General features: G+C 43.0%; 1 protein-coding gene across 5 annotated transcripts in view; it reads left to right on the top strand.

Annotated features, from left to right (window-relative positions):
- Window positions 1-13,547, top strand: part of FARP1 (FERM, ARH/RhoGEF and pleckstrin domain protein 1) — a 171,640-nt gene that overhangs the window by 148,077 nt on the left and 10,016 nt on the right. For all 5 annotated transcript variants that reach the window (XM_075526580.1, XM_075526609.1, XM_075526600.1 and 2 more), the window contains exons 16-19: window positions 4,095-4,176; window positions 6,902-7,139; window positions 9,451-9,581; window positions 12,480-12,548. In XM_075526580.1, the coding sequence (XP_075382695.1) occupies window positions 4,095-4,176; window positions 6,902-7,139; window positions 9,451-9,581; window positions 12,480-12,548 (520 nt within the window). The remainder of the gene's footprint in view (window positions 1-4,094; window positions 4,177-6,901; window positions 7,140-9,450; window positions 9,582-12,479; window positions 12,549-13,547) is intronic.

The raw sequence follows: 13,547 nt of genomic DNA, 5'->3' as shown, positions 1-13,547 counted from the left end.
TTCTCTCCTTCTTTGCCTTCCCACCATCCCCATTAAATTTCTGTTCCTTCTACTACCATTCCTGGATGACTGAGGATAGTATGGGCTGACTTGAGATTTTGTTCATTAATTTTTGAATGATGTACACTGAGAAGTTTATGCAATTTGAAAATCCAACAGAGCTGCTTGTGTAGTCTCTGTAATTTGAGCTGGTGGCCATTTTTAGTAATATGTAAGGCAGTGTCTGAGTTTCTTATCAGATATAAAAGTCAGTCTTCTCCTCTTTGCTTGCAATTGTACACTTTCATTACTGTAAAAAGGAAGGGACTATTTGGAGAAAAATGGGAAGTGAGTGTCTTGTAGAATAATACCTCCACTATTCATGGAATCATAGAATCTCCACTATTCAGCATGATTTTTGGTGGCTTTAGACCTCCCCACACAATGTCAGTGAAGTGATGGCACATTATGCGTAGGGAAAGCAGCTCCTACGTCTTCTATGGATCTGGGGATCATAAGTCAGCTCCTGATGAAAATTTGTGAGAACCTAGTCCCTGAGCTCTGTCCCTTGTCACTGCAGATAGATAGCATGTTCAAACAGTGACCCGTGAAAACAAGGAGTAAGAAGAACAATTTAACCATCGATGCACAACAAATGAGCAGCTTCTCCCTGCCCCCAGCAAGCTGAGTGTTGTTACTCAAAACGTACACCGCGGGGAGAGCTCTCTTCTCTGCTGCTGTGCTTTGGGCTGTTGAAGCAGTAAGACACCATCTGATGGATCAGGTGTTTGGTTTTTATTTTAATATTCTGTGTTTTCTTGGGGTTTCTTTTCTTCTTGTTTACTTGGGATTTGCATGTTGAGGAGCTGGGGAAGAAGGCAGTGTGGTGTCGGGGTTACTGCGGAGTCCCGGCAGAGAGCTGGGGTGGAGTGGACGATGGGTTTCAGGAGGCAGATGTGAAGCTGTCGTGTTCCCCTATGCCTGGCTTCAGCTTTCCCTGCCCCTCTGCTCTGCATCACAGTCTACACACATATGCACCATCCCCAGTGGGAAAATCATCTCTGTATGACGGACAGCGTTTGCATGGAAATAGAGAGCCAAAGCAGGGAGAATGGCTGGAACAAGGAGCAAAACCTGGCCATCACATTTCTGGAATTTCTTAAGGTTTTATTTCTTCCAGCAGTACGCATCTGCCTGCAGCACAGGTTATCTCTGTTGGCCTGGGCTGAGGGCTCTGGTACGATTCAGCTCTTCACTGTTCAGCCAGCAGCTGGAGAGAGTCTGTTGCTTTTGGGAAACCCCCTTCTCTCCCTCTTTGTCACTCTGCCAAGATGCAGAGTAAGATTTGAAAGCCCTCAAGCTGTTTAAAAAAAAGCCTCGGACCAGTCTGTGGCCAAAGCCAATGAAGGGGAATGTTCCTGACGCTTTGCGTGTGACTGATGCGATGAGATGCTGTGCAATAAGTCAGTGCTGGCAGTGCTGAAGAGAGGCCAGGGGGTCAACTTCTAGGAAATAAGGACCTGACTGTTCGATGAACAACTGCGCTAAATATTAGCTGAAGTTCACAAAGTCAGTGGAAGCGCTCACTACGACTTCAGTAGGCTTGGGGTCAGCCTTCAAGTAGCCAGCTAGTAGAGAAGAAATTTGGAACGAGTATTCCATCCAACCTGTATTGTAGCCTTGAGATCAGAAAAGCAACTTCTATTTAGAAATAGCAATCTGTATTGATGTACTTAATATTTATCTTGGCAGTACATCGGAAAGCTACCAAGCTGCTGAAGTCCATTAGATTAAATCAAATGTAGAGACATAAAAAAGGATCCAGGCAATGCCAGAGGGTTAGAGAATAACACATAAAGCAAGAATTCTTCTAGAGATAATTACCGAATACCATGTCGTTTACTGGCAGCAGCGCAAACTCATCTGGCTTTCACATTTCTGGGATTGTGTGCAACGGCGCAGCGAGAACCATTTGGGATGGGATGCTGCATGCTGGCTGCACGGGTGGAGGGCAACTTTCCCTTGCTTCCTGCCGGTGCGGTGCTACTGCCTTGGACTTCAGATGGTTGTGGTTTTCAGCTGGGGGCACTTTGATATGGACCACTTTGAGCAGAGCTTTAGTGGCTGGAAAGTTTTATTTACAACCTCTCAGAGGAAATTTCAGTGGGGAGAGCTGCTGGATAGATAGGACATGGGGAAAGGGAAAGGCAGGGAACAGCATAGGGGGGAGATGATTTGACAGATAGAGGCTTCCTGGAGAGAGAAATTGGGCTTTTGTCCTCAGGTAATGTGGAGTCTGTAGTCTTGTAACATCCGTACATACCTCTGCTGTTCCTTTCAATATAGACCATTTCTTGGGCATGTTTTGACTATGGCAGTGTTTATACAATGTAATGCTTTTGCAAAACTGGTGATGCTAATTAAAGTTACCATTGACACAACTCAACTTCCTACCCCAGTGTCACCTTTGGATTCAGAAAAAACATAAATCTTGTTGAGAACTGTATTTTTCTCACTTAAATAGGCATGTGAGTGCCTGGGAGACTTAATGCAATAGGAAATAATTAAAGACAGCCTATGAAACTGGATATTGTTCAAATTAACATGGAGCAATCCCTTGTTTATCAGCTGAGTCTCTTTATCTGTTGAAGGATAAAATAGGAGATGTTACTGTGTAGTATTCATAAGCTGTGCCCTCCACATTTCCCAGTTAGAAAAGCATGCAGAGAGATTATACAGCATGAACATAACCAGGTTTAACTTCACAAAACCAAATATATGTCTGAATATGCATCTATTCATGTAGTAATATGGATTTAAAAAAAACCAAAACCCTATGTGTCTTGCCAGTGAGAGACATGTCTGACCATGTGTCTTGCCTAACAACATCTGCATCCTCTATGATCTGGTGAGTGTGGGACCTCTCTGGCTAAATTGCTGGTACTAAGGAATGGAGAGATTTACCACCTGGTTGTCTTCTTATTCCTTCACTGCACACAGAATTTTCTTAAACATGTGAACTACTGCAAGTGTGTGAAAAACAATAGATCCATTTAGCAGTAACACAAAACAGAGGTTCTGTTATCCTTGGGTTCATTTAGAGCCCGATTATATTTCTGTCCTCTTCCAAGGCAGGCAGTGCATTTCTTTGGCTGAACTGCAGTTGCTCACACCAGGACTGGATCTGTCTCCCAATACTCAGATGTGGGAGTTGAACTGAATTTTAAAAATTGAGGACAGCATGTAAAAAGCCATGCTGCGGGAAACTTGGATGCAGTATTAAAAGTTGGAAAGGGGAGGGGGACAATGCTTCTCCCCACACCTCCCTAGTGATTTTATTTTGAAAACCTAACTTGGTTGGAACAGATCTGTAACAGTTAGGTTCTTATATTCCTGATTTTTCCTCCTGTGTTTTCTAAAAGATGTGTTTGGATTCACTCAGAGTGTGGTATCCCTGCCTGTCTCGCACATGGGTTTAGAAGCACGAATGTCTTTTTCATCAGGAGCTGGGTTTCTCCCAAATGGAGCACCCACCCAAGTGCAGCTGGCTGGGTGGGAGGGAGCAGTTTGCATTTTTAATACCAAAAGTGACACACTGAAAGAAAATTCCTGCCAGTATGTAACACTTATGAGTCAAACCCAGATGCTGGACTGATCCCCCCGCCCCCACTGTCCCTTGCACAAGCAGAAAGCTTTTCAGAGGAGGAACACCTGCAGGTCCTGTGCCAGGATGTAATCCTTGTTTCTGAACAGAATTATCCTTCTGCTTTAAGCCCACATATTGTCATGGGGCTTTTGATGTCTTCCTTTTTCTCAAGCCATTTCCAGCCTTCTCTGGTGTGTTTAAAAATGCTAGCAATTTTCTTTAAAAGTGTAATCCTTCTGTTAAGTGCCTGCCCTCTCTGTTGTTAGGAGTGCAAGCCAGGCTGGGTGAAAGGTGTACTGTACCTGGGAATTACATGTCCGTCAGGAAGAGTCCTCGCATGCTCCTGAGCAAAGGAGCATGGGTGTCAGGATATTAAAAGAAATGAGCTATTGAGTTCCTTTCTGTGCTTATAAGTGATTATGCGGTTTTATTGCATGACTGAAGCGTGTGATATTTCTGTTGCTGACAGGGAAGGCCGCTCTAATGCTCACATTAAAGGAGATTACCAAAGAATCGGAGATGTTATGCTAAAGAATATTCAGAGTATGAAGGTAGGAATGATCCTATAACTATTAAGCTTTGACACGGATTAACATTAGCGTGCTTTTCGTTTTCATGTGGTGTTGCCTCTTGTGATGTGGTTTTTGCCAACTGTAATCAAGGCTTACGCTATAAAGTTTCCTTTGAAGTAGCAAGTGTTTGGTGAGCCCTGAGATTTCAGAATTGCAAGCTGATTTTAAATTGTCCAGCCCCTTTCCTCAGTCCACTCTCCAAATATAGGAACAGCAATACAAAAGTTCAGGAACATTTCATTTCCAGTTCTTTTTTCTTTCAAATAAGAAGGCAAAACATCAGAATTTGTATGGCTGAAGAGACTGTTCAAATGCCGAGTGTGCCGACTTGTGCATGCAAGTATAAGTGTTAAGATATTGCAGGAGTAGTGACCATAACCTGGATATTGATTTGATTTGGGAAACTTATATTTGTGCACTATGGTGCCAAGTTAGATGAAAGGTTTTTGAATAAATGCGAATAATTGCCTTTGATCCCTTTAAAGCTGAAAGCAAAAATACACGTATGAAGCATAAATCTAGGTGTAACGATCAGCAGACTTTGCATCTGTTCTTAGTCTGGCCGGAGTAGTATTTTTGATGCTCTGTGTTACTGAACAAACAGCATAGAAGGCAGGCACAGGAGCCTGTGAAAACCCTATGGACATTTACGGTATGGATGGATAACACACAGCTCACCTTATTAATGTAGCTATGCATCCAGGTCAGCGTATGGCAAAACATGGCACTGCACCTTCGGCATGTGGATCTCAAAGTGCTTTCGAAACTATCCGATAAATCTTTCCTTGGTGATTGCCACTTCGGCATTCTCTAGTTAGTAAATGGAGCGGCCTTGAGTCCTTGGCTGGAGGAAAGGGCAGTTTAATCTTTACAGCTCTCTTGAGACGTTAGTTAGTACTAGGCTTATCTTTCAGAAGGACAAGGAGAGATGAAGAGAGGTCAAGTGACATGCAAGTGATTATACAGCAAATCAGAAAAAGAGAATGTAGAAACCTTGATTTACAGTCCCCAACACAGACAGCTTTGTCACCAATAAGGCAGCCTCACCCTTTCTGCAATGTACTTAGCAGGAACTGCTTTTTCCCCTCAAGACACAATTCAGAGGCATTGGAAGAAACACAGGGAGGACTTTTCTACCTCCATCCCTCCTCTCAAGAAGTATGCACCTTTTCACAAACAGTTTTTGGAATCTCGGCTTCTGACAGACTCTGCTTCTGCTCTCGGTACCTTGCGACATTAAATTGCCTGTCCTTCACTGTGTGCAGATCCTTCTGTGGCACTAGTTCAATGGCAGCGTACAGTCCTCACTGTAACTTAGACCTGTCAGTGTGCTTTCACCTTTGCCATTCTCCCTTTCCCATTAGAGGATTTTGTTCTTTTTGCTTTGAGAACTGCCACCACTGATAAGCACAGATATTTGCAGGAAGGAGGCAAAGCCCAGTTCGACTAGAAGAACTGCACTGGAAGCAATAAAGTTAGTTAAAACTCTACATATTTATCATGAGACCTGTTAAAAGACATGAAAACTGACACTCCTTTTTTAATTAACATAGGAAAGAGGTTAAGAGAAGTAATTAATGGGCAGCCTCTGTAGTAGTCCAGAGGGTCTGCTGTGTCTTTGCTTGAGTTACAGGCTTGTGAAATGAATATGCAGTGCACGGAGGAAGCGGCTTGGTTGTAAGGAATGTATATTTCTGGTTAAGACGTCACAAATCACAGGAGAGAGGGAGTTGATTGGAAGTGTGTCAAAAAGCATGAGCTTTAGATTAAGCCAAACTGTCCTCTGAAGTCCATTCAGCATCACATTCAGTTTCTTTTTGTTGCTGGTTAATATTCTACCATGTACTGGGAGACTTTATTTGGCTGCTCGGAGAAGCTCTGTGCATCCTGAAGAACCAGTCTACCTTTTCCAAAACACAAATGAAGTCCCTGTGTTAATTGTTCAAAAAATACTGCTGAATTGTTTTAAATGGGAATCATGAATGCCTGGGATACTGGGACCTAAATGAAGTTACCTAAATGAAGGGACCTAAATGCATATTTCATGCAAACCTCATTCAGTTGCTGGTGCATAACTCCCCTGCTGCCAGTGGGATCACCTTAGCAACTGCTCTAAGGGGAAGAGGACATAATCCAAGGGTGAAGAACTCTAACATACCCATTTCTGTTGGACGACTCCTCTATTTTTGCATTTGTTTGGATTCCCAGGAGATGCAACTTCTCATTAATAACAGTGGAGCAGAAGCTAGAAGTCCATTTACCTGCATCTCAGTTCCTCAAAAGCACCTAAGGGAACTGGGGCAATTAAATCCCTTCATCCTCCTAGAAAATCCCATTTTGTTTCCCAGCTCTGCATTTGCATTGTCTAGCCCTCTCCCTGTTGCACCTACTCGCATGAGCTATGTTCATGTCATCTCCTTGCCTTCGGATTTCTCACTGATATCAGACTTACTTTGGTTTATTCATGTACTTTTGTTTTACAGGGAATGCAGAGGGGGTGGGGGTGTGTACTTGAAACGAGTAATGCCATTTCTCCTTTTCAAGTGAATATCAGAACCATTGTGTTGCGCAGTGACTTTGTCTGCAAAATCCCAACTGCTGTGCTAGTTGGATTTTTTTACTGGAATAGGTTTGGGCTGAGTCATGGCTTACAGTGATTGCTAATAGCTCTACCACATTCTCTTTCTTTCTTTGTGCCTATAAGCAACTGACAATTCACCTGTGGAAGCACAATGAGATTTTAATTGAGTTGGAGAATGGGATCAAGAACTCTCGCAAGCTGGAGACCTTTTGCAGGGATTTTGAGCTACAGAAAGTCTGCTACTTGCCTCTCAATACCTTCCTTCTCAGACCTTTACACAGGCTTATGCACTACAAGCAGATAATGGAGAGGCTTTGCAAACACTACCCACCAAACCACGTAGACTTCAGGGATTCAAGAGGTAAGTGAGAGAAAAGACACCAGTACCTGGAGCTGGGGAACAGGAGATCCAAATCCGTTAGAGGTGCATGGCTGTACAAACACAGTTCTTTTTATTAAGCCTACATTGAAAGAGGACTGAGTTGCAAAATCAAGCACTCAGAAGACCAGAAATGGTAGGATTAAGGTTGCTCTTGTATACACATTATGCCACAGTCTAGACAAATACTTGGAAGAGAAATCTGCTGGGGGTTATTAAACACACAGAAATGACGTGCAGTTCAGGAAGTCACTTGAACTGAAAACAGTTGGGAGGTTGAGAGAGAGCACAGGGAACGTACCATATGTGCTTGTCTTGTTCTTAGCTTTCCCTAGAGATCCGCTAGGAATACAGAATACTGGCCCAGGTGAACCCTTGGTCTGACCCAGTATGGCTGCTGTTATTATGTCTTTAAGTGTTATTTGTCTTTTTTCCAGACATGCAGTTTGCTCTATTACCATTTCCATGATTTGTTTCAGGAACTCAAAGCTGCCAACATGGTTTTTTTTTTTTTCCAAATGTGAAAAAAATTTTCTTCCTGTAGTCTGAACTCACTGCCTGCTGTTTCTTTTTGATTATTTGTTTTCCTCCTTTCTTACCCCCATCCGCCACCCCCACTGTAAGCTATCTACATTTAAAGATAACTATGTTATCTGTACAGTTAGCACTCAGTGCAGATCCGTGAAAGGACTTGGGTAGGGAGCAATGCTTGGCATGACTGCTCCTAGCTGGAAGGTGTTAGCTGAGCTAGCTGGCTAAGTTCCCTTAGATGCCGTGCGATGAGACCCACAGCAGACAACGCACAAAATGCGGAGGTAACTTGACCTGTAGCAATAAGAAATGCCACAGAGGTCTGTGGCTCTGAAGTGCTGCATGACACAGATGTTTGCCTAAATGTAGCTGCTGCCTGAATGATCACAAGGAATGCAGCAAATAATGCCATAATTTCTTTTTGCCAAGGCTAGATGTTGAGGATGGTGTGTCCATTCCCACCTCCCCAGAGAGTGCAGCAGCCATCAAGGTTTGATTCCTGCTCCACTTTTGAAATGGATATGAACATAGGATTCAGGGGTGAAAATAAGAGAGCATGAGAAGGACAGTATGACTCGGGGACACCATCACTCTAGGATCAGTGTCTTACTACGGTGTTTGAGTGTAAAGGAAGCAAAAAAAAAAAAAAGGGGGAGATGTGGATGTGAATCCCAGCAGCAGGCACAGGTCTCCCACTAACAGGTCAATGAACTGCACACTGAGCAATGATGTAAGAAGAAGGAACCCTTGACTGTATTTTTTTAACACAAATGGCTGTATCTGCTCTTCTAGCACTAAAGTCAGTCAGTCGGTGTGTCTGGCCCATTCAGAGACTGCCTGTCCATTTAGGTGTATCAGGGTTGGTGCTCACATATGTGATGGCACAGGGAAAGCAGTCCATGAGCTGGTCCCCCAGGAAAGATCAACTGGTGAAGTGATTTTCAGCTTAGTTCCCTGAGTTGAGTTACTGCGTTGTTGGACAGCAAAAAGACAAGACACAGGCAGCTGATTGGCAGCAGCCTGCACTTGATTTGGCTTCTGCTGCCGCAGAGTGGGACTTCGTAGTGTCTGCTTCCTCTTGTATTCCACCTGATCCTTCTTCATACAGCAAAAATCCCCTTTGACAATGGATTTCCTTAGGAAAATCACTCCCAGGTGTTAGGTCACTCATTGTTGATCATCTCTTTGGAGAGAATGAAGTAGAGCTGTGATGCAGCTCAGCGACATGCAGCCCTTTAAGTTGTTCTTATTGCGGGGACTGAGGACAAACCCCAGGATTACCAGATTTACCAGCTGAGATGATACAGTAAATGACACTTCCATTTCCTGGTGTTTTCAAATATGGACCTGACCCAGCATGTTGCAGGCTGTGGAAAAAATGCGGTTTTTTCAAGCATAGAGAAGACCCCTAGATTAATTTGAGATGTAGGAAATTAAGTCCTTTAGGAGAACCCATTCACTGGTGCTCTGAATTGACTCGAGTATTCCTACAAAGTTCCTGTGGCTAAAATAGAACAAACTTTTGGTTGAGGAAATAGACTGTCTCTTCATTACAACACTCCACCCTCTCCCCTCCACTCCATAAGATGATGTCCAGAGCTTTTGCGGTTTTTAGTCTGCCTGAGTAGCTTTACACTGTGAAGAAGAAGGGTAACACAAGAAGGGTGATGTTCATGAGCTGGGTGCTGCAGGCAAAAGCCATCTTTCTATTTGAACATTCTTGTAAGTTTTTAATAAGCATTTTATGGTTTTGTCCATCTAGCTGCTTTGGCTGAGATTTCTGAAATGGTGGCTCAGCTCCATGGCAATATGATAAAGATGGAGAACTTCCAGAAGCTGCATGAACTCAAGAAAGACTTGATAGGCATAGACAATCTGGTGATACCAGGAAGGGTAAGTAGCAGAGTTGTGATCAAGCTCTGATACAATTTCAAAGCATTAGGTATGTTGTAGAAACCTGTTTCTTAGGAGCAGCTGTGAAATTGCCTTTCCTCATATGAACCTTTTTCTCTCACCAAAACCTATCAAATGTAAACATAGTAACACCACAGAAAACAAGAGCCTTTAAAGCAGGAGGAAGCAATCATCTTTATTACTAATTTTACTAATTTTATTAGGTTTATCTTATGTATAGATTTGGACAGTTGTAGGCAATTCCAAACATCTATTACAACAGAGGTGGTAAAAATGTAATATTTATCACAGTATTCAGAGCTTGAGCAGTTGCACATTTCCTCATTTCTTGCTGTCCTTAATTTTTTTTTCCAACCTTCGACGCTAGAGCATGGCAGATTAAAGGAAAGTAAGACATTTGTGCTGGAGGACCTTCAGCCCTTTCACAATGCCTAGCTTTGAAACGCATGGCCCTGGGGACAAGCAGTCTCTTTAGTCTACGTGTAACATTAGCCAGTAATTTTTGAGACAGTGTTGCCTTAAGTAAACACTTTTAATTGTGTTATAAAAAAACAACGTCTCTCTCTTACTTGTCATGCTTTTTTTTATAATGGAGGCTTATTTCAGAATAAATGAGCTTCGGTGTAGTATTTGTAGCCTTTTTTGCTTTCTGTGTGCATGTATCTGTACGTGCAAACATGAGAGTTGTCTGTTGTTGAAGTAATTTCCTCCCCACTTCCCTGGCTTTTGTGTGTAATACACAAAAAAAGTACTTGCGGCAACCAAAATGCTGAGGAAAATGCATCGCTAGACTGTTCTCGCCCCTTATAAATTTCTGGGAAACAGCTTGGAAAAAAAAGACGAGTTTTGCATTGAACTGCAAATACGGCAGCACTTGAACTTGCCCTGCAGCCTGGCCATCCAGCCCTGACGCGCTCCTGCAGGCTGGCCGGGCCACCAGTCAGCGAGAGCCGCAGCCTGGGGTCTGCTTGCCGTGCCATGTCCGTGTCTGGTGCCACAGCGGGGTCGTGGCAGACAGGCAGCTTGCTGAGCTCTCTAGGGTCCAGTTCATTTAAGGATTCAAACATTTAGAAAAAGGGGTTTGAAGCTGATGTGCCATTGGGAAGGCAGTGCCGAGCATGGGTATTTCTCGATTTGTGGCTTTTCCCGGCTCCCTCACTTTGCCTCTTTTCTGTCTCCCAAGCTGCTGCCATGGCTCGTGCCTCCTTCCAGTGATACACAGACCATTCACTTCCTTGGCAAGCCCCTCAGGACATCTCACAGCCCATGCGTCTCTCTATCACATGAAATTAAACATTGCCATCGGTTGTTTCTGCTACCCTATTCTGTTTAAAGACAGAGCAGTCTTCCTCTGCTAGGAAGTTCAAGAAGGCAGCAGAGGAGGTGCAGAGGTTGTTTGCCTGCCAAGGCAAAAAGCATTGGCCACCACGCTCTGGCACGTGCCCAAGATGTCGCTGCTTTCCAGCCCTTTGGCCGCTCTTCTGGCTCTGGCTGAAGTCCCTGCCCCGGCACAGGCCAGGCTGGGAGGCAAATGCCACTGTCAGCCATGGCTGGCTTTACCCAAAGGTGGCTGAACTCCACATCTCACAGGAGAAGTCTCATGTTAGGCTGGTGATTCAGCTGTCCTAAAGGCGGCTGTAGGTAACCGTCTTCTTCACGTTGCTCCAGACTGGGGTCTCTGCTGCCACCGAGCTGGTTCCTGTATTGGACGTTAAAACATCCTGTGGTTGGTTGTGCTTGCAGATTGCAATAACCTGTAGCTCTTGACTCGTGTGTTCGCATGGTGCTTGCCATGGTGGTCCTAAGCCTGCTAGTGACCATTAGGTGGTACTGTATAAATAGTAATTATGATTAATATTCTTTGGTGGCCCACAACAGCTTCCAGTGGCCTCTCTGGTAACATGAGCTTACTGTGATTTAGGGATAACCACCTGTAGCCACTTTTTCCAGCCCTTAGTCCTTGCGCAATGGAGGTAGGGGGACTGGACACATCACAGCAACCCTAAGGCGCCTGGAGTGTCTCTCTGAACAGATTAATCTTTGACAGCCAGTTTATTGCTAAGCTGCAGCTGATTCTGATGCTTTATATGCCTTTTACATGCACAGTTATGAGTAGAATGACCTTTGAAAGACTGTAATAAATAAATATAAACCTCTTGGCAGAAGCTTGAGGGAGTGACTGAAAAAATGATATTTTCATGGGTTTCAGATAAGTGGAAGGGTGAGTTACGGTATAGTTCACAGTAAGCCTAGGAAATCCAGCATTTTGAAAGTTTCAGATGTGCTACTTTTCCAGTAATTCCATCCCTAAACTTTCTTAAACAGTTTGATCTGAATTAATGTACTGTATTATACAACGTGGATGGTACTAGGATAACTCATACTGCCAGACAAATTTCCTTCTTTTCCTGCTGCTGATGGTGATATTGATTTCTGTGGCTGATTTTACATCTCATTGAAGAGCTGTGTATGCCATATGCACAATAGAAGCTTACCAGTGGCTAACCACTAACATACAGGCCAACTTATCATTAGTTTTTTACATCATTTGTAACATGAAAATGACTCATTCAAAACTGATGAAAGAGGGAGCTGTCTGAAGGAATTAATGTTAGGTAAAGAAAATTTTGCTTAGCTGAATTTTCTTAAAATGAATGAAAGACTATGAAGGAGTTTATCCTAAAGACAGTTATGAATGGAAAGAAATTATCCTATAAATAAGATTTTTAACATATTTAATAAAGAAAATAAAAAGTCTTGGTGACTGATAGTCAAGTCAGTCCTTTGACCAAGTAGTCATATGTATGTTTGCTTAATTAAAAAATTGTCATAATTTTTGCAGAAGATACATATTTGTTTTGTCTTTGTTTCCCACAGGAGTTCATTAGACTGGGCAGTCTTAGTAAGTTGTCTGGAAAAGGTTTACAGCAACGGATGTTCTTTCTGGTAAGCAAGAAGAAAGGTTTTCTTTATGTAATGAAATGTAACTATAGGCAACTACTAGGCATACTGTTAGACTTGAATTGTGAATTACAGTAAGTATTTTTAAACAGCCTTATTTAAGTTAACATAATACATCACCTGTGTAGCTGGTTGTTAAGAACTTATGTTTCTGTCCAAACCCAATATTATCTTTGTGACTGCTTCTTACAAAGATAAAACTATTTATTTTTATATGACACTGTAAATATCATGATAAAATAATACTTCTTAGCACATTGTCTTAAACAAAAGCAGTCTCGTCATAAAATGAAAAGTGGCACCAGTGATTGTGTCCAGAAAAGAAGATGAAGAGTAACTCCTGGTGATATGAACGATAATGCACATAGTGCTCTCAGGACACATTTACAGAACCAAGTTTCTCCACAAACCATCCAGTTTCAGCCCACGAGTGCCCAGCATCTTGAAGTACCTGCCTTTATCTGGAGACACATTTTGAGCTCTTGCACTAGGAAAGGTTATCTCCTCCCACCATCGCTCGCAGTGTTTTCAGGTTACAGTGATCCCACTTGGTCTCTGATCCACAAGAGCTGACCAGATTGTTCCTTCTCTCTTCTCTTCCCAGCCACCCAGGCTGCTCCCAGGCTTCCCATCCTGCTGCTGCTCAGCCCTTGGTGCTGGGGCACTGGGATGCCCAGCAGAGTGCATAGATTTTCTAGTCCAGTGTTACAGGGCAAAACATTACAGAGTCAGTGCATTGTGGCAGGAAGATACTTCCTTGGCTTCTTGTATGCAAAAGGTGAAGACCATGTGTAGAAAAGCTTGTGAGCGTGCTAGGTTTTACAAGATGTTTGTCATTTAATCTTTCAAATGGGCCAAAGACATAACCACTAAATCTACCTGGGTAGGATTATCCTTTGCCTTTAAAGGCACTAAAGGGGAAGCCTAATGAATATGGTGCATATTTTCTTGCATACCACAATTGTTGTTACCAGATGATGCCTC

Source organism: Mycteria americana, chromosome 1 (genome assembly GCF_035582795.1).
Source record: "Mycteria americana isolate JAX WOST 10 ecotype Jacksonville Zoo and Gardens chromosome 1, USCA_MyAme_1.0, whole genome shotgun sequence".
Lineage (NCBI taxonomy): Eukaryota > Metazoa > Chordata > Aves > Ciconiiformes > Ciconiidae > Mycteria > Mycteria americana.
This window is presented reverse-complemented; position numbering and strand designations above follow the sequence as displayed.